The sequence below is a fragment of the Vombatus ursinus genome, unplaced genomic scaffold (assembly GCF_900497805.2).
Source record: "Vombatus ursinus unplaced genomic scaffold, bare-nosed wombat genome assembly UNPS02003292.1, whole genome shotgun sequence".
NCBI lineage: Eukaryota > Metazoa > Chordata > Mammalia > Diprotodontia > Vombatidae > Vombatus > Vombatus ursinus.
The window spans coordinates 2432086-2452776 of NW_020943070.1; the positions used below are offsets into that span (position 1 = coordinate 2432086).

General features: G+C 48.8%; 1 protein-coding gene across 4 annotated transcripts in view; it reads right to left on the minus strand.

The window, feature by feature from the left end:
• Positions 1-472: 472 nt before the first annotated feature.
• The window catches only part of MGAT3 (mannosyl (beta-1,4-)-glycoprotein beta-1,4-N-acetylglucosaminyltransferase), a 35451-nt gene continuing 15232 nt past the window's right edge, over positions 473-20691 (minus strand). Inside the window, exons 2-3 of one of the 4 annotated variants that reach the window (XM_027872226.1) lie at positions 8086-8245; positions 473-7159 (exon numbers count right to left, since the gene is read on the minus strand). In XM_027872226.1, the coding sequence (XP_027728027.1) occupies positions 5521-7159; positions 8086-8245 (1799 nt within the window). In that variant the 3' untranslated portion in view covers positions 473-5520. Of the gene's footprint in view, positions 7160-8085; positions 8246-9156; positions 10713-13022; positions 13682-20691 lie in introns of those variants that run through there. The other 3 variants (XM_027872247.1, XM_027872239.1, XM_027872234.1) reach the window with 3 other exon arrangements.

Genomic DNA, 20691 nt, shown 5'->3' on the forward strand with positions numbered 1-20691 from the left:
ATGGTCTCTGAGAACCCTTCCAGCTCTAATGAGGAAATGAAAGGCGTCACTTCATTCAATCCTTACAATACCCCTGGGAGGGGGGGAGGGGGAAGCTTAATCCCCTGGCAGGTTTCTGGGAATAGTGTCACTTGGGGAAGACGGGTTTCAGTGTCAGGACTGCAGGAAACAATTCAGCCCTGGTGTGCTCTTGCCAGCGGTAAGGGTGTGGATAGTCTGACTTCACACACTTGCCAGGTAACTTGCCTGGGCCGAACTTTCATTCACCTCCAGCTGGTTACAACTCGGATTATCCCTATTTCACAGAAAAGAAAACTGAGGTCCACACCGGGTCTGATTTGCCCAAAGTCACAAAAGTATCAGAGCAACCACACCTAAGGCCCCTAGGCCTCCAGTCTCTCCCCACCTCATATAATCAGAAATCCCAGCCCCCTCCCCAAAACACACACATAAAACTCACTCCTTTTCAGGCTTTGTAGCTCTGGTTTTTTTATTATTAATATTATCTTCTCCTTTAAACATCCCTTTAAGGGTGAAATGAAATCCAACCATTTACAGAGAAAATGATTTCAGAGTGTACATTTGGATTCGTCCTTACAAAAAAAAATATTACTATTATTACCATCATCATCATTATTATTGGTGTCCTTAAATTACAGTTTCCAGGGCTCAGCTCCCTCTCCTCCTCCCGCCACTCCAGGGGTCCCTTGCACTCTGTCCCCTCAGGAGGACAGGAGGGGATTGACCAAGTCACTGGGGAATGGGGAGGGCCCAGTGGCTTTAATTCAACAGTGTGACTTCCCTTCAGATTGTTTGGGGGTAGGGAGAAGGAATTCTCTTCCCAGTCCTCAGTGTGTGCGTATTGCAGGTGACTGTCCATCTCCCCCACTCTCCACCTCCAGTGTCCTCTCTCCCCTCAGAGTCCCCATCTCTAGGAGGGGAGGTGGGGGTGGGGAGCTCTGAACAGAAACCCAGGGGGCAGGGAGAGCTCCTCCAACTAGTGTATTTTAAAACCAGGATCCCTCACCAGGGCAGCTCCAATCCCCCAGGAGGGTGGGCGTGGTAGCAGCTGGGGGTGTATGTTGGGAGTAACCCAAAGAAGGGGAACGGGGCTCTAAAATTGGGAGGGAGCCAGACTCATGCCAGGATGGGTGCACCGTTCCCCAAGGCCTACTTTGCACATGAGCCTGAAATCATGGGATTTAGAGCAGGAAAAGATGTTGGAGGCAGGTCACCTAGCCTAATCCCCTCAAATAGGAGATGAAAGTTTGAATGAGAACTCCTGGAGGGCAGACTTTCTCCATTGTCTAGGGATCCCCAGAGTCCACCAAGCAGAGATGCTTACTTGCTTTTCAAGCAGCTTGGCTGACTTTACTTATCTAAATGAGAAGCAGCCCCTTCTCGGGGATGGAAGCTAGCCACACCCTGGGGGAGGGGGGTAACAGAGAATTCAAATCCCCCTCTACCCCTACCCTCGCCCTTTCTTCCGTAGTAAGTGGACTCAGGGCTCAGATTCAAGAGGCCAGGGTCGAGGTTCCATCAGGAGCTTTCCCAGTAGGAATGACAGTAGCATACAAGACCTTCCTACACCCCACCCCCAGCAGCCTGGGGTGGGGGTAAAGTAAAGGGGTAAGTGGGAGGCAGGGGTAATGATTGTAGGACTGGACCCAGCTCCTCCAACCCCCGCTGCCATGGGGTGATAGATTTTGAGTTGGAAGGGCCCTTCTAGGGTGGCCATTCCAACTCTCATTTTACAGAAAATTATACACTGAGTCCCAGAGAGGCTCAGTGACTTGCCCGGACACAGAGGTTAGAAGTGGTAAAGCGAAGATTCGACCCAGGCCCTCTGACTCCCAATCCAGGGTCTTCCCACTTCTTACCATGCTGCTCTCCCAGGAGGGGGCATGAGGCCAAAAGCCAAGTCTCAGCTGAAGGCTGGGGAGCTGGGCAGAGAATGGTAAAGGAAGGGAGGGGCACAGGACAAATGAGCAGAAGGGAACAGCAGGATCCTAGATCTGGGGCTGGAAGGGACCAGACCCCTCCTTTACAGGGGAGGAAACTGAGGCAGAGAGAGGGGAGGTGGTTTGCCCCCACGTGAGGATTCTAAGCCTGGCTTCAAGTCCATGAGACTCTGCACTGTACACTGATGAGTGCTGGGGGAGAGAAGACACCGGGAGAAGGAGTTTACAACGGATGTGGGGGAGGGAGAGAGGCCATGACCTGAAGGAACAACGTGATAGAGACCCACGAGAAAGTTTGGGACAAAAACCCGCTGCTCATTCTCTCTCCCAGGACGCCCCAGCCTCAGGGACCTTTTTCTATAGAATGTTTATGTTTGTACAGAATCTATAGAATGTAAGCTTGGTGAGGGAAAGCCCTTTTGGATCTCTCGCACCTGGCACAGGTGAGAGTTGATGGATCGATCTGCATCTGACCCTTGTGTTTGACGGAAGAAGAGACAGGCCCAGAAAGAGACTTGTCCCAGGGGACCCCAGGACGACGGAGCTTGGCCTAGACTCTGGGTCTCTGACTCCCAGACCAAGGCCCTGTCTACTAGACCAGCCTAGAGAGAGACACATACACACGCTCTCCTATGCACACCCACTGACACGTGACGATAGCCGGGCTGAGCACAGTGATTGGAGAGTGTGCCAGAGCTGATGTCAGGAAGACCCAGGTTCAAATCCTAACTCACATACTGTGGACCGTGGACAAGTCGCTAAACCACTAGCTGCCTCAGTTTCCTCATCTGTAAAATGAAGACGATGTGCCTGGCACACCCAACAGCAGATTGAGATGTGGGTGTTTCCTCCTCCTCTACAAAATTAGGGGCATGGACTCCATGGCGAGTGAGGTCTTTTCCAGCCCTAAATTTAGGGTCCTATACACACACAAGTAAACACACATGCATATTCAGACACATTCATGGAAGGCTTACTAGGAGCAGAGCTGGTGTGCTCACATTGCCATCTACTCATACGTACAAACACAAACTCGATTGGAGTGGGGGTGAGATGGGGGTGGTGCGAGGTTAGGGAGGAGAAAGGCTGGTTTTTATCTCAGGAATAGAGAAGACACTTTCCCAGGCTCTCCCCCAACAGAGAGAGTGATTTAGCCCCAGCTGGAAAGCTTGGGTTGGAGGTTGGGCTTGCCTGGAATGAAAGGAGTCTGGATGATTGGAAAGGTTTCATTCTTCCCTCTTCCCAGCCTGGAGCCTCCTGCCTGGCTTCTGCCCTCATTCCCCACCCACCCACTGGGGGTTAGAAATCCAACACCCTTAAGAGGCACTTTGTTCCGCTCTATCCCCCACACTGTACATCTGAAGGACAGAGAATGAACTTTGGGGATCCCCAAGAGGATTTAGAAGGGAGAACTAGGGTGGGGGGCGGTATGGAAAGAACAGGATGAATGGGGTCCTCAAGGGATGAGAGGGAAGCATTGAATCACCCAAGTTCTGAATCTTATGGAACTTCAGTGGTCAGCGAGATCATTGGCCACCACAGCTAACGAAGAATCTCTCTCCCAACATAGTGGCTTTTGCTGGGAGATGGAGGCAATGTGAGGGGCAGCCCATTCCATTCTGGGCTAGTTCTAATTTCGAAGTCTGGGGCTACAGTGGACAGAGCATGGCATCTAGAGGCAGCAGCTCTCAGTTCTGCTACTAGCTTCCTGGGCTACCTTGGAAGGTTACTCAAGGTATCTGGGTCCCAATTTTTTTCATCTATACAATGAGAACGGTTGGATTGGTTCTTAAACTTGGGGTCCATGAACTTAAACAAAATCTTTTGGTAATAGCATTTCCATATAATTCACTTCCTTTGCAATCCTATGTATTTTATTTTATGCATTGAAGAACATGATTCTGAGAAGGGTCCATTGGCTTCATCAGATTGACAGCCCACGGAGTCCAGGACAGTCCTGGACAAGACAGTCTTGAATGTCCCTTTCCATTCTCAATCTGGGAAGCCTAAACCTGCCTCTTGGCCACTTCCCTTCACTGGCCCCTGGGACCAAGCCAGCATAAGTAAAATCTGTCTTCCAGATGACCACCCTTCAGGAGTCCAAGACAGGTATGGCAAGGCCCACCCTCCAACTAATATTTAGGATGTCAGACATGGCATGCTAGAGCTGGAAGGGATTTGTCCAACCCCTCATTTAGCAGATGAGGAAATGGAGCTCCAGAGAAGAGACTGGCCAGACTGCACAGAGCTGAGGGACTGGAATAGTCCTAATTTCTGGTTTAAAAAAAAAAAAAAAGACCAGAAAGTGTTTACAAGCAACAGGGTTGGATGGGATGGGGAGAGGGTGATGGAAAGTGAGGGAAGCAGATTCCCATTGTCCACTCTCTCAGAGAAGGCTCTGATGTTGGGGGATCGGCAGGAGAGACAGGGCCCTGCTGTATGTAGGATAGTGTTTCTATTTGGCCCTCCCCAGGTTAAGGGAAAGGGGGATCTCGCAGCATCCACCCCAACACCCTGCTCCCAGTTCCTACCTGACCCTATGCAGTTCTCCAAGAAACAGATGGGTGATAGGATCCCCTGATTTCCTAAGGGTCACTCCATCTGCCCATCCCAAAGTGGACCACTGAATAAGTAAGGCTAAAAGGGCACAATAGGGCTGAGGTTCAGGAGATGGGGGCTTCCCAAGATCTCTCCAACAGGCTCTAGGGATGAGCAATGAGCCCTGAGCTCTGTCTCCTCTCCTCTACAGTTCCATATAACCCTGCCCACTGCTCCTTTGGAATATAGAGTGGGATGATCTGTGGAGTGGTCACTGGACTAGAGCTCTTCTCTCCCTCTGTTAATTTCTAGTGGAATTATACATCTCTGCCACCCCCCACCCCTACTCCCTTTTCATACCCCTATCCCAAGTTTCCCTCCCTTCCCTGGTCCCCACTGTATTTCTAGAGCATCTGGTCTTTTCTTCTCCTTCCTCTTATTGACCACAGCCCAAAGCTGGTTTCCCAGGGGGAACCAAGGGCTGGCCACTCATACTTTCTAGACATCTGTCTTGATGGGTGATTCATTGTGGGTGTAAAAAGCCATTCCAGGTCAGCTGTCCACATGCATACCCTACGCTCCCTTCCTGCCTATCCATCACCCTGTATCCAGCCCCTTCTCTCCCTGCTGGTCCCTATACCTGCCTTGCCATGGCCACAAAATGTGGTTGGAGGATGAGGGCATGGAGCTGCAAACAGAAAAATTGACTTCCCTCCATCCCCTGGGAAAAAGCTCTATGTGCAAGACAGAGAAAGAAATGAAAAGATACCCAAGGGCATAGACTCCAAGAAGAAGATCTGTGGGCTCACCTGGGGTTAGTACTGGGGACATCCTGAGGTCTAAGGTCCCCTCACCCCCTGCCCCTCTTCCTAAGTTCTGATCATGCGGGGCTCCCTCTTGGAGAAGGGAGAGAGGAGGAGAGCAATTAGCCTCAGAAGCCAACTGCACCATCCTAATGCCCTCTCCCCCTTCCCTTCCCTGGACCTCCCCCCAGTGAAAATCATGGAGCCTTGTGATGTCATCAGATCTCCCCTGCCTGTGCTGCCCTGGCTGCGACTCCTTCAGGCCCAGCTCCACCACCATCGATGCCCTTCATGCTATCCTTTGCACCCACAGTCCCCTCAGCTTGACGGTAGGGATTGTCCAGCAGGTAGTGGAATCTTGGGTAGTTTCTCAGCAGGTACTTGGGGGCATACATGTGTTCGCTGGGGTCAGCGGGAGGGTACACCTGCCTAGTGCCATCAAACCAGCCACCTGTACGGATCAGCTCCCTTATGTAGTTAAGGTCCCGCTTGTCTTCATAGTCACCCCAGCGGGGGAAGTCACCGTTCTGGGCTGACACCATCTTGAAGTAGATGCCCTCAGGGGTGAAACACCAGGAGCAGTGCCAGCCTGCAAAGTGGAGCGGGCTGCCCAAGGACCACTGGACGAGGATGTGGCCCGTGCGGTTCTCGTACTGACGGAAGCCCGGCATGGTGTAGTACTGTCGTCTTCTCAGGAGGATCCCATCTGTGCCATAGACGGTCAACAGCATGTCTATTGTGCAGCCCGACACCACTTCCAAGGTGCCAGGTTGCTTCCAAAAGAAACCATAGAGTGATTTGCGCATGTGGAAAGCGAAGGGCTCGGTCCAGCCATCGTAGAGCTTAAGGAAGAGGACACCGTCCCGGGCAGGAATCTCATCCGCGTCATCGATGATGAAGACGTCATCTGGGCGAAGGTTGCGTAGGCGGGATATGCCATCCTGGGTCAGGAAGGTCCGCAGATAGTCATCGGCGATCCATCCGTCTTGGCGGCCCCCTGGTGGAAAGTGGTCCAAGAAGACATAGAGAACCTTGTGGCGGATGTACTCGAAGCTACCGTTCCGAAGCATCTCTCGGAACTTGAGTGGCCGAGGTTCTCCATAGGCAGTGAAGTTGGACTCACAGACCACAAAGGCATCGACCACATCCCCCAACTCATGGAATCGCACGTCCAGCAGGTCAAACTCGTGGTTGACATTGATGGCGTTGATGACCCGTCGTGGCGTCTCCCGGGGCACCAGGCGCTCCTTGGTGGGCAGGTTTGAGTACTGCACCACGGTGGGCACCCCACAGCTTGGCCCGTGCCAGCCGGGCTGACACACACATTCCACCCACTTCCGACGTTTCATCCCCTTGGATTTCCCCGAAGCCAGCCAGTTTCCGATTGTCAGTGGGCGGCGGGCTGTGCCCCCAGAGACAGAGCTGTCTCCAGCCTCAAGTGTCTCCTCTGGCTGTCCCACTGTGGGCTTCTCCAACATCTTGGTACCTGGCTTGAAGCAGACCCCGCCAGCTTTGGTGCGGACAAAATACTCTGCTTTGTCCTCAGGCAGCACAAATTCCAGCCGATGGAGTTCCTCAGTGGCCCCCATCGGGGGCAGGGGCTGGAGCAGGGGTGAGTGAGAATAGAGTGGAGTTCGGAGCAGCTCAGGGCCCGTGGCTCCCCCAGGCTCCGGGCTGGCTTCAGGTGTGATAGGGGCATTGTTCCACAGGAAGTTGGCTACCAGGTTGGGGCTGAGGGAGGCCAGTTCCCGGGGGAAGGTGACATAGGACAAGGCTTTAAGGAAGTGTAGGAAGGAGATGAGGCAGAGGCCAGCCATACACAGAGTCAGAAAGAGTTTATGACGTCTCATCTTCATCCTGCAGTCAGAAGGCAAACAAAGGAAATGGGATTTAGCAGACAGAGCAACTGGGCAAGGGAGCAAAATATGGGCACTTAGGTGGAGACGAGGAGAAGGTGGCCTGCTCCCGATATGCAGGGAAGGAGCTGTGATCTCCCAGCCAAGAGGGACCTCAGAGGCCATTTGCTAATACACAGAAAGCATCTGCTCCCCTTAAAGCTCTATAAAAATGTTGAGCCCAGTCCCCACCTGTAGAGGAATGTCTTCTAATTTACACCATCCCCAACAAATGGCCAAAGGACTCCTTTGAAAGAAACCTCCAGTGTTGGGGAACTCACTGCACTGTGTCCCCAGCACACACATAGACCAGAAATAACAAGATTTATTTAGAAGCCATCTGGTCCACCCCCATCATTTTACAGGTAAGGAAACTGAGGGTCAGAGAGTGAGTGACTTCCTCAAGGTTATATGGGTAGTCCCCTTCCCTTCCTACTGTTCAACTTAGCCGAGTAGTCTGATGTTCTGGGAAACTAGCCAGCCTCTTGTGGGAAGGAAGACTGACCTTTCTAGGCTGCTTCCAGGCACTTGTGTGACTGCCTCCCCCACCCCAATTCCCCCTTATCTTCTATGCCCTTCCCCATGCCTGCCAAACCTCATCTCGCCTTATAGTCTCCATATCTCTTTCTTTTCTCACCCAGTGGCTTCGCAAGCCACATCCCTCCAGGTTGATGGACGCCCTTGGGCAACAGAATGCATTGTGGGAAAATCTTAGTCTGATTATTCCAGGGAGGAGAGATTATGACAAGGAGAGTCCCTAGTGACCGCTTGCCTTGGCCAGAAAGGAGCTGGACAGCTCTGTGTGGGGCTGCTGCCCCCATGTGAGAGATAATCCATTGCATCTGCAGACACCCCACCCCACCTTGGCTCCTCTAAGCCCTTTCCCACCTGTTATTCTCGATGTCTGAGTTCCCCTCTTCCCCCACGAGGCAGACAAGAGCAAGGCTCAGTGTTGGATGGAGGTGCTGCAGGTTGCTCTGACTTCTAGCCCCGACACTGACAAGCTGGATGACCTTTCTCCAGTCCTGCAACCCCTCAGTTTCCTCATCTATGAAAAGGGAATAATAACCCTTTCAATCACTCCCTAGCTCAGAGCTGGTTGGGAGGAAAACACTTTGTAAACTTGCAAGTCCTAGAAAAATAACGTTTCTGTTTCTAGAATTTATAGCTTGTAAAGGATTTTACAGCACCATCTCATCTCAGTGCCAATAATACTGGGAGGGAAGGACACAGTGCGAGTGTTATTATTGTTCCCATTTTACAGGGGAATTGCCCAGGGTCTTCCCAAAAGAGGTGGGACTTGAACCAAGGTCCTTTCTGACTTCAAGTCCAGAGATCTTTGGTTCATGACTCTCAGTATCCGCACTCCCTTCCAGGGTCACCCAAGCTCAAAGTCTTGGGGTCCTTTTGGACTTCTGCCACTCTTTAGGCTGCCACATCCAAAGAGTTGGAAAAGCCTGCTTCCCTTCATGATATGATCGCATTCCTCTCCTCATGCTGTCCCTCCTCCCTTTCACGTCCCAATCACCTCTTGCCTTAACTATTTCAATAGCTTCCTCCCTGGTTTCCCTGCTTGCACCCACCTTGCACGCAGCTGCCAAAATAAGCTTTCTAAAGCACAGATCTGATTACCCCTCAACTCTGCTAAAAAAAAAAAAAACCTTCATTGGCTCCCCATTGCCACCAAGGAAACACAAACTATCTAGCCTGCAGGGCACTGAAGGGTGTCCCCAGCCAGCTTCCACACTGCCATTCTGGCTTGATTTCACATGGCCCATAGGTGCCCTTTGCTTCCACCCAAACTGGACCCCGTGCTTATTTGTGCATACTTTCCAGCCTTGCTGTGCCTTGCTGTGTGTATCTCTCTAATCCACTCTCCTTTTTAGTCCTGCTGACATCCTTCCCAGTGGTCAATACCCAGCCCAGATGCGACCTCATAGGCCCACATAATCCCAGTACCTTAGAGGTCAATCTGTCCAACCTCTCACCAGTGCAGGCACAGCGTCTACAGCATCCCCAGAAAAGAAGTCATCCAGTCTCTGCTTGCATACTTCCAGGGACAGGGAGGTCACTACAGAATCACAGGAACGGGCCCTAGAGTCTAACCCACACCTGAACAGGTATGTCCTCTGCAGTATCTCTTATAACAAGCTATCCAGCCTCAGGCAGACCTGGGATGAACAGGAAGCCACTCCCTTCCCAGGCAGCCTACTTCCCTTTTGGAAAACTTCAAGCTCGTGACATCCAAGCTTCAACTGCCTCCTTGCAACTTCAGTGTCTGGCCCCTGTACAGCCTTTGGGTGACAAACAAGAGAAGTTGAGCTATTAAAGGTCTCTCCCTCCTTAAATTTTCTTACCTGTTTACCTGTTGTATCCCCCAGGAGAATGTAAGTGTCCCAAGGACAGTTTATTGTATTGGTGATACCAATGACGTGAAAAGACAGAGCCTACTAGTGTATATAGTAGGTGCTGAATAAATGCTTAGAGAATTCAACACGATAATCCTTCAGATACCTGCAGCCCACTCTCATGTCCATCTCAAGCCTTCTTTTCTCCTAGCTAAACATCCCCAATTCTTTCCACTGATCCTCGGACACCAAGATCTCAACCCTTCACTTCAGCTTAGTTGGATCCGTGGCCATTATATAAAAGAGGAAGAAGAAGCCCAGAGAAGTGAAGCCGTGTGCCCAAGGTCACTCAGCTAATAAGTGACAGAGCCAGGGCTCAGCCCAGGCTTCTTTCCCCAGCCCCACAAAGGCTGCGATCAGCAGGAGCCTTTGGCTAGATGCCTGAGCTGGGAACAAGGCAACCCAGGGGTAGCCTTTGGCAAAGTGCTCCAGTGCACGGGGGTGGTCTCTCTGTGCCTTTCTCCTTCCTCCTGGCACCGGCACTTCCTGTCTCCATGCCCTGGGAGCTGCGTGCCTTCACACTAGCCTTGGGGAAGCCATGCAGACCCCAACGAGACAGTAGCCTGGACCAACTCGATGTGTGATCTTGGGTAATACATCCCATCCCTCTGGGACTTAAAACAGGAATAGACCTTAAAATTCTTTTAGCTCAACTGCTTCATTTTACAAAGGAGGAAACAGGCCTGGAGAGGGGAATTGATTTGGCAAATGTCCCATAGGTAGTAAGTAAACAGCCAAGTTGGGGGGCTAACAGCCCTCAGGACAGGTTCCTTCTAGCTCCTAAATGTGTCCTCATCACCACCACCACTTGCACTTTAAAGATTCACAGGCTTTCAGGGCTAGAAGGGACATGGGTATCGCCCAGGACAACCTCATCACATTTCTGTTACTTGCTGTCTTCCCCCATTAGAATGTTTCATTTTTTGCACTTATATCCTCAGCCCCCAGCTCAGTGCTAGGCACATGCCACCAAGTGCTTAACAGTCTTCCTGATTCACAGGTGATACTGAAGCTCTGGAAAACTGAAGGGAGTTGGTCAAGGTCACACAGCAGAGCCTGCAACAGGACTGGGATTCAAACGTAGGTCTTTATATTTTATGTCTTATATCTTTGCCCTTTCTACGTTACCCCTTCCTACCTCCTGTTCATTTCTAGCCCTCTCCCTTCCCCAACCCACGGCCAGACTACTCCCAGGATCTTCTCTCCTCCCCACCCCAGTACAAAGGTCTTCTTCCAAGTTCTCCATCTCCACCGTCTTTAGCCCCCTCTCGTCCTCCCCATCCCCCACAGCATCCTGCTCCAAGGCTGGCAGACTTTTCATTTTCCCACAGTGGGCTCTTATGTTGCCGGGAAAGAGAGTTCCCAGGGCTGATGCCCAGCCCCTGACCACCCCAGGGCTGCCCCACCCCCCCTTTTGCCTTCCACTTTAGCCAGAGCCAGCCTCCCCACTCCCTCCCTCCTCCCTCCTAGGCATGGCTTTGTCTTCCTAAGGACTGGGAGAACCAGAGGCAGGAGAAGATCCACCCCTAAGAGTAGGCTGGGCTGGGCTGGGCTGCACTGCAGATATTCATAGCATCACCGGAAAGTTGAAGGTCAAAGGGCCCAGCAAGAACCAGACAGAGAAGTCCAAAGAGCAGTGTCAGAATTATTCTCCTACTTACTAGCTGGACTACCTTAAGCAAAACACTTTCCCTCTCTGGGCCTCAGTTTCCTCATTTGTAAAAAAAAATTGACTAGAAGGACCAAATGATCTCTCCATTTCTTTCTAGCTGTGAAAAGTGCAATCCTTAAGGATCAAAAAGTCAGGCTAGAATCTGATACTCATCCAACCCATCACCACCAAGTCCTATCCATTCTTCCTCTAGAGCAGAGGTCTGACCCTGGGGTCCATGAAATTGCTTTTCAAATATTTTGATGACTGTTTTTCAGTAGAATTGGTTTCCTTGGTAACTCAGGTAATTTATGTTATACATTTAATAACATGATTCTGAGGGTCCATGGCTGACTGTAGAGGGGGCCCAGACACACAAAAAGGTGAAACGCTCCAACTCACAGTGAACCTCCCCTCCATACCTTTCCATTCTCCACAGCCATCCTGCAAGGACCCTAGGCCAGACCTTCCTAGGGTAATAGTGCCTTCAGGGGTTATAGGCCTCACCACATCGCCAAAAGGGTCTGGGACACACAAAAGATAATCTCTACCCCCTTAGAATATAAGCTTCCTTAGGGCAGGAATGATCTTGTTTTCAGGTGTTTCCCAGTTTAATGGATTGCTTGGCACAAAGTAAGCTTAATAAATAATTTTTTATTTGTTCATTTGGCAATATAAGATCTACAAAGTGCTTTATACAGTCTCTCATTTGATCTAATCAATTCAACTAAACTACATTTAGCATGATTCTATGCATATATACTCTAACTAGACTACATTATTTTCTTATGTTTTAAAAGTTTTCTCCCTGCCCCTTCCTTTCAATTCAATTCAACAAACATTTTTAAGGTAACTTCTTTGTGCGAGGCACCTAGCTAGGAGATGGGGGCACAAAGACAAAAACCCCAACCATCCCCGACTTCAAGGAGCTTACACTCTAGATGAGGGAGGGCACTGCTCTCAATCTTCCAGGGGGTCCCTAGGGCAGCAGTGGAGGGCCCTGGGCAGTTCCCAAAGGCAGAGGTGGGGAGGGCCAAAAGAGACCAGAAAAATGGTGATTCATCCAAGATACAAAATGTTTTAGGTGCACAATTCAAAGTAAGATAATGATCCCCACCCCACCTCTCATGCTACCTCCCTTTCCCAGCCCAGCCCATCTTTAGGAGAGGCAGGAAAGGGACGAGTGGTGGTAGAAGTCTCAGATGACAAGGGGTGATACTTGGAAGCCCATTACAAAGGTAAAGTGGGGTTTGTTTTTAACTTGTCGTTCAGAGAAAGAAAGGGTCCAAGTCCCAAATGACCCTCTCCCTCTACTGGAAATCCCCTCTCTTTCCAGCCCAGCATACCCTTCAGCTCCAGCAAGCTATAACCAGCACCCAAAAAAACACAGAACCTAGCTCAGGTCAACTTCTAATTATCTAAACCTTATTACCCACATTCATAAACTCCCAAAACACTAGACTGCTAGAACCTAAAACTCTCAGAAGAGCTTATTCTCAGAACCTTGGACTCTTAGAACTTTAAGGCATTCAGAACCTCAGATAGACCCCAAAATCTTAGACTCCTAGAACTTGAGACAGACCCCTAGAATCTCAAGACTCAAAACATCAGATCTCAGAACTGCAGACAATTAAAACTTTGGAAGAGTAAAATGACTCCTTGAATCATGGACTCAGAGAATCTTAAGACACCCAGAACCTTAAACTCTTAGAACCTCGGATAGATTCCCAGAATGTTGGACTTCCAAAACCTTAGACTCCACAAACCTTAGACTTTCAGAACCCGAGATTCTCAGAACCTAAGAAAGAATTCTAGGATCTTGGCTCCTCCCTCTCCAGGTCCCTGGGATCCCTGGAACCATACAACCTTCAAATCTTCTGGGCACTTCCCCGATTGGCCCCGGTGAAGTGTCTGGTCCGGTGATGTAAGGTATAGTTGAGTGGGACCACTTTCTAGCACTTCCTAAGTGGCGCCATAATGCCTAAACCACAAAGCTGGCTGGCCCAGAACCAGGCTGGATTAGGGATGGAGAAATTCACCTCTCTGGACAGCTATTGCTGCTGCTGGAGATGAATTTTTGACCTGTTACCATGACAATCTTTTTTTTTTCAAATGGTGGAGGAAGCGGTAAGGGAGGCTACTATTTTGGACCTGACCCTGACCAAGAAAGAGGAACTGGTCACCAAGGTAGAGATAATGACAACTTTGGGAGCGAGTAACTTCATTCAACTACTTTACATTTTGTTTTCTTCCTCTGTAAACCTGCGGTGAGGTGGGGGAGGGGTTGGACCACATGGTCTCCAAAGACCCGTCCAGCTGTGAATCTTATGGTCCTGATGATAGATTAGGGAAGGAGGGGAGATTCTTAGATCATAGATTTAGAGCTGAACGGGGCATTACAAGCCATAGTATCCAATCTTTCTTTCGGAAGCTGAAATCTGAAGAAGTTAAACCATTTACCCAACGTCACACAAGTAAGTGGTAGAGGCAGGATTTGAACCCAGCTCCTCTGACACCAAGTGCTCTCTCACTGGACATCAGTCCAATATGTAGTCTAATGGCTCATAATAATGGTAAGAGCTCTTTATAGTTCCAAAACTCTTTACATTCACGAAGACCTGGGTTCAAGTTCTGATCCTCTGATGCATCACTGGAGAGCCCAGGGCTGTCTGTTTATGCCTCTCCACCCCCTTTTCCAGCATGCTGTACTTGTTGTCTCCTTCCATTGCAGTGGAAGCTCCTTGAGGGAGGGACTGTCTTGCTTGTTGGTGTTCATATCCCCAGTGCTTATTTAGCTCAGTGTGTTGCAAGTAGTAAGCACTTACTAAATACTCTATCCATCTCCCTCCCTCCCTACCCTACTCATTTATGTGACTGAGCAAGTTCTGAGGAGGAAAAAAGGAAGGAGTGGAAAGAAGGAGGTCAGACTTTGAAGTTACCTTCGTATACTACTGTGCTGTAAGAAATGACAAAGGAAATGGTTTCAAAGAAGCTTGAGAAGACTTATTATGAACTGATGCAGAAAGAAGTGAGCAGAACCAGGAAAGTAATTTATACAATAACAACAATATTTTAAGACCAACAACTTTGAAAGATTCTGATCAACACAACAACCAACCACAACTCCAGAGGACTTATGATGAAAAATGCTGCCCACCTCCTGATAGCGAGAGGATGGACTCAAGGGACAGACTGAGGCATGCTTTTTTGGACATGGCCATTGAGGGAATTTGTTTTGCTTAAAATGTGTATAACATTTGTAAAAGAGGTTTTGTTTTTCTTGTTTTCAGATGACACTTAATAGGTACAAATGCAAAGTCCTACACTTCGATTCAAAAAGTCAATTGTACAGGTAGGATGGGGCAGCAAGGTGGCGCCATCGTGCATAGAATGCCAGGCCTGAAGTCAGGAAGACTCATCTTCCTGAGCTCAAATTCAGCCTCAGACATTTACTAGCTGTGTGACCCTAGGCAAGTCACTTCACCCTGTTTGCCTCAGTTTCCTCATCTGTAAAATGAGATGGAGAAGAAAATGGCAAACCCTTCCAGTATCTCTGCCAAGAAAACCCCAAATGGGGTCACAAAGAGTCAGACATGATTGAAACAACTGAACAACAGGTAGGATAGAGGAGATGGGGCTAAACAACAGTCCCCATGTAAAAGGTCTGGGGGTCTTAGTGGACAGCAAGCCCAAAAAGCTGGCCTAATTTTTGGTTAGAGGCAGTCTGGGGTAGTGGCTGCGGGGCTGGCTTTGGAATTGGAATGATTTGGGTCTCTAAAGCATCCTGGCTGCATGACCCTGGATAAATCACTTAATTCCTCAGTGTTCTAGGCATCTCTCCAAGGTTCTAAGTTTCATCTCCCCACAGGTAGTTCCCTCTACTGGTCCAGCCAGGGAGAGAAAAAGTCTAGATTAAGAGAGGCATAGTAGAGTCAGGAGGTGGCCGGACTCAGGATACGGGAGGCGAGAGTCCTGTTCTTTATTCTGCCCAGACCACACCTGGAGGATTAGGCTCATTTCTGGCCATCATATCTCAGCAATGTCTGCCTCCAAGCCGGACAGCATCCAGTATTACTAGCCTAGCAGACCAGAAGGATGCCAAAGACACAGTATCCCAGGACTGTGGCAATGTGAGTGATGGCGCCTCCCACAGTGTCTTTTTAGACCACATGTGGCTGTGTGGGTCCAATGAGAGCTCAGCCAGGGGGATTCCAAACCAGCAGGAGAAGATGATGGAGAGCGAGGAAGGCAAAGAGATGATATCACAGAGGGGAGGGCTCCTCCATCCCTGTCCAGCATTTAGATCTGTGGCTTGAATAAAGACATAGATAGTCAATTCGTCAGATTGGCAAATGGCAGAAATCTGAGAGGCGTTCAGTTATCCAATGACAGAATGGGGACCCCCCCCCCAAAAAAAAGGACCACTGGCTCCCACCACAGACTGAAGCCAACAGTTCAGTTCAATAAGCAGTTATTAAGCACCTAAAGTATTATGGATATAATTTTCTCACTTTATTTTCCTTGCTTTTTTTCCAATATGGCTAATATGGAAATATTTTGCATGATTTCACACATAAATACTGCTTGCCTTTTCAGTGGGTGGGAGAGGACTAGGAAGGAGGGAGAAAATTTGTTAAGTCCCAAAAAAACCCCAAAAAAAGAACACCAAAAACAAATAAATAATGGATTTGAAGATTAAAATGTGGAATGGCCGATTAAAAAAAAAGATTCTGGAGCAGGCACTATGTCAGGCACAGAAGCTACGATGACAAAACTGAAACAAACCTAGCCTTCAAGACCCTTCCTTACATTCTAGATCAAAGAAATGAGGGTAACTAAATACAAACTATATCTACTGTAAATACAAAGTAATTTAGTATGGGAAAGGAGGGCACTAATAACTGAAAGGATTAAGTAGGGCCTTGTGTAGACACAAGGCTTGAGCTGAGCCTTGAACTAAAGTCTTCAAAGGATCTAGGGATTCCAGGGGGAAGAGAAGGGGGGGAGGGAAAGGATTCTGGGTAGGAGAAACAGCCTAGGCAAAAGTACTGAGGTGGGAGGTGTAACAACAAGTTGGCCAATTTGATGCAGAGGTCTTAGAAGCCTGAGAGGAGAGGGTGCGGTGAGGCAAAATCAGACTAGAGAGGAAGACTGGAGCCAGACTGGGAAGAGTTTTAAATGCCAAAGGAAATAATTTGCATTTTATCCCAGAGTAGTTTCTATAGTGGCTGTTAGGAAGCCAGACCCCAAGGGGCTGAGAAGTGAATGAGAGGTGAGATAGTAAGTAGAGGCAAGAATAAACATTTCTTTCTAGGTTGTCACCACCACAATAATAACAGCCAGCACTGACAGGCTTTACAAATGATTTCATTTGATCCTTACAACCACTTTAGGAAGTGGGCACTATTATTGCTATTACATGAGACAAGATAGAGATAAATGTAAAGTTCTGTACTTAGGTTCAAAAAATCAACTTTGATGGGGGAAGGGACAGTTTGTGAGAATCAAAGGAGACAATGCTTGTAAAGCACTTAGCATGTACCTGGCATATAGTAGGTGCTTCATAGACATATTTCTTTCCCTTCCCTAAAAAGTAGATTAGGTGTGAAAGCCTGGACTGTTTGAGGGGATTTCCAAGAGCAATATAAATCAGATGAATGATGCAGCTGCTTCAAAAAACCGAGGAGTTTTTGCAACTCTAGGGTCCATGGAGAACAGTAAGAGGAAAGTGGATTCCATTTGCAAAGGAAGTCATGTGGTAATATGGATTCCAAGTCCGATGACCTGGGTTTGAATCCTGCCTCTGCTGCTGACAGCAACAGAAGAGATTAATTTAAAACTTGCCTGTTTTTATACAACTTGTGTGACCTTGGGCAACTCACTTCCTCCTTCTGGGCCTCAGTTTCCACCTCAGTAAAATGAGCTGTTTGTTCTAAATAACCCCCAGGGTCCCTTCTAGCTCAAAAACCAAGAACCTAAAGACATCCTAATGATTCCAGTTGCCTCAAAATAGAATGAGCTGACCCCAGAAGTAGTGAATTCTCTGTCACTGGAGATATAAAAGACAAAGGAGATGACCATTTGGAGATGTATGGTGGGGAAATCCTTTCTCACTGTATAGACATGGGTTGGTCAGAGATGGCACCATTTTATAGATAGCGAAATTGTGGTTGAGATGGATCTCTGAAGTACCTCCTCACTCTGAGAATCTATGAAACATGGTAGGCTTAGTATTATGCTACCTGAGGGACTTTATACATTTATATCACGTCAGTTCCCAGGACATCGGACATGCAGGGTCAAGGGGATATGCCAAGGAGGGGTAGGGTTTGCTCCTCCACGGCAGAATTTATCAGCATGATTTGACTGAAATCTTTACAGGGACCGAGGAACAGGCTTCACTTGAGGCATCCAGAAGGACAAGGATCCACTTCTCCTGCCCCCGATACAGAAAAATGTCCACCACACCCACCCTTTCCCCATGCCCTGCTGAGATCAGCACCAGTCTCCCTTCCCTCCCTCCCCAGAGGATGCAGTACCAGCCTCTGGGAGATGGGACAATGGACAAAGCATTCCTTTCAGAGCACAGAGATCCCTCTCCATCTCCATCCTAGCTAGCCCCAGGTCTGTGCCCTCAACTCCCACCCCTATCATCTCATCTGTATATCTCCCCCTGGGGCACTGGAGAGGGTGAGAGAAGAGTGACAGCAGAACAAGGCGTGGGGGGAAACAGACAGGCAGACCGAGGGGCTCTGGAGCCTAGAGGCTATGGTGGGAATTTCACCCTCATGCTCCAATCTGGAAACACTTGGGAGAGAGAGTGAGAGAGAAGAGAAGAAAAGAGGAGAGGAGAGGAGAGAAGAGAAGAATGCAAGGGGCATCACAATGGGTGCATTCAATCAATCTATCAACAAGCATTAATTAGCTACCTACTATATCCCTGGAACTCTGATAGGTGACAGAGAAACAAAGACAAAAATATATCTATCCCTGCCCTCAAGGATCTTACATTCCATCAATGGAGATGATCTTTACAAATATATGTACAAGATAGACCCCAAATAACCATCAGGTCAATTATTTGGTCAGGGGGTACCCTTAGCAACTGGGGAGGATTAGGAGGAGAAGCTTCATGTGGAAGGGGATGCTTGAGCAAAGAGAACGCTGTTGGGAGATTCTAGGCAGTGAGGAGGAAGGCCAGGGAGGACGGTCGGTCCAAAGACCAAGTTGGGAAATGGAGCATCCTGCAGGAGGAAAAGCAAGAATAATTTGGCCAATAGTTTGGCAGCTAGGTGGCGCAGTGGATAGAGCAATGGCCCTGGAGTCAGGAGGACCTGAGTTCAAATCTAGCCTCAGACGCATAACCCCACTGCCTAACAAACAAACAAACAAACAAAAAAAGAATAGTTTGGCCAGAGCAGAGTGAATGATTGCGTAAAGTTGGAAGGGCAGGTTGGGACCAGGGTGTTGAGTCGGTCAGCAGACATGTATTAAGTGCCTGCTTGCTATGTGTCAGGCACTATGCTCGGTGCTAGGGGTACAAAAAAAAATAAAAAAGACCCCAGTCCCTGCTCTCAGGCAGCTCCCAGACTAATGAGGGAGACAACATGTAAATAGCCCTCTACAATCAAGCTAGAGATGGGATCAGTTGTCGATAACCTACGAGGGGAGGTGCTAGAATTGAGGAGGTGGGTGGGGTGGGGTGGGGTGGGGTAAGGCAGGCTTCCTGTAGATGGGGGCTGGAAGGAAGCCACGGAGGCCATGAGGCAGCCACGAGGGCATTGGGGACAGCCAGAGAAAGGGTCTTGTTCTTGAAGCCCGGGAAGCAGAGTCAGGAAGAGTCAGAATTTAGATCCTTTGGAGGGCTGACCCTGGGCCAGGTGCCCACGGCCTCAGTTTCTGCATCTAGATAATGAGTGTGGAGCAACAGCAGTTATACTACCCACCTCACGGGTACTTGATCAGTCTTGCTTTGTATTTATTTTTCTTCGTACATATCTTCTCAATAGAATGGAAGAGCCTTAGGAGCAGGAGCTTAGAGATATAGGCCTAGAAGAGACCTAGAGGTCAGGGGGTCCAAGTACTTCATGTTACAGATAGGGAAACTGAGCCCAGAGAAGTGTCTAAAGTTCCACAGCCAATAAGTGATTGAGCCAGGTGGCCAGCCAGGGACTGGCCCCTGACCCTTCTTGAACAGCAGACACTTAGTAAATGTTTGGAGGTTGACTGCTAGTTATAGCAGTAAAGAAAGCTAAGGAGACATTGTAGGCTGCATGAGGAGAAGTGGGGCGGTGGGGGTGGAGGGGGCATGGTGCAGAAGGGGCAAGATGGTCAGGTTTTGCTCAACTCTGGTCAGATCTGGTCTGGGCACCACATTTTAGGCTGGGCTAAGGCCAGGATAGTGAGGGGCTCAAAGCTATATCAAAGGGACTTGGAATGATCTGCCTGGAGAAGAAGGGATTTAGAGTGGGCCATGACAGCAGCCCAAGTAGCAGGCCTGCTTTTCCTTGGAGGCAGTTTCCTGTCAGGAAGACATGAGTTTGAATCTGACCTCAGACCATTCGTTACCTGGGAGATCCTGGGCAAATTCCTTAACTGTCTGCCTCAATTTCCTCACCTGCTAAATGGGAATAATAATAGGGCTGACCTTCCAGGATTGTTGTATCAAATGAGATTATATTTGTTTAAAAAAAAAAAAGTACTGGGAGCAGCGCAGTGGATAGAGCACCGGCCCTGGAGTCAGGAGCACTTGAGTTCAAATCCAGTCTCAGATACATGTTACTTACTAGCTGTGTGACCCTGGGCAAGTCACTTAACTCCAATTGCCTCACCAAGAAAAAAGTGCTTAGCAAATCTTCAAGCATTATACAAATGGTGTTATTATTGTTAGGCTCAGAAGAGGGATTAGATTTGTTTTGCGTGGTTTCGGGCAGAAATACGATTAGGAGTGGGGAAGGGCTGGATGGAGTTACAGACGTAAATTTCAGGTAGATTTGAAAACTGATAAATCAGAGCTGTCCCAAAGTAGAATGGAAGGTAATGAGCTCTGTGTCTACTGCATATGTTTCCAGGTAGGATCTAGGATGTTGAAGGAGGGATTCCTGCTTAAGGTTACGTGATAGCCAGATGAAACTGGAAGTCCCCGACAGCTTTGGTGTTGTAGATTCTAGGTTTATCAGGAGAGCTGTTTGTTGGAATTTTGTAGGTCAGATCTTATCTTATTTGCAAGAGAGGAACTAGCAGGTGCAAAGAGCCCCAGGGAGAAAAACTTCACCCACTTCTGGTACAGATGCTGAGGGACAGGCAGAGGGTCTCTTAGGGGGAGCTCTGCCTGACCCCAAAGGCAATTAATTGGTAAGCTCTGTGTGGTTCTGATTCTAAGGATGATTCTCTCTCTCTCTCTCTCTCTCTCTCTCTCTCTCTCTCTCTCTCTCT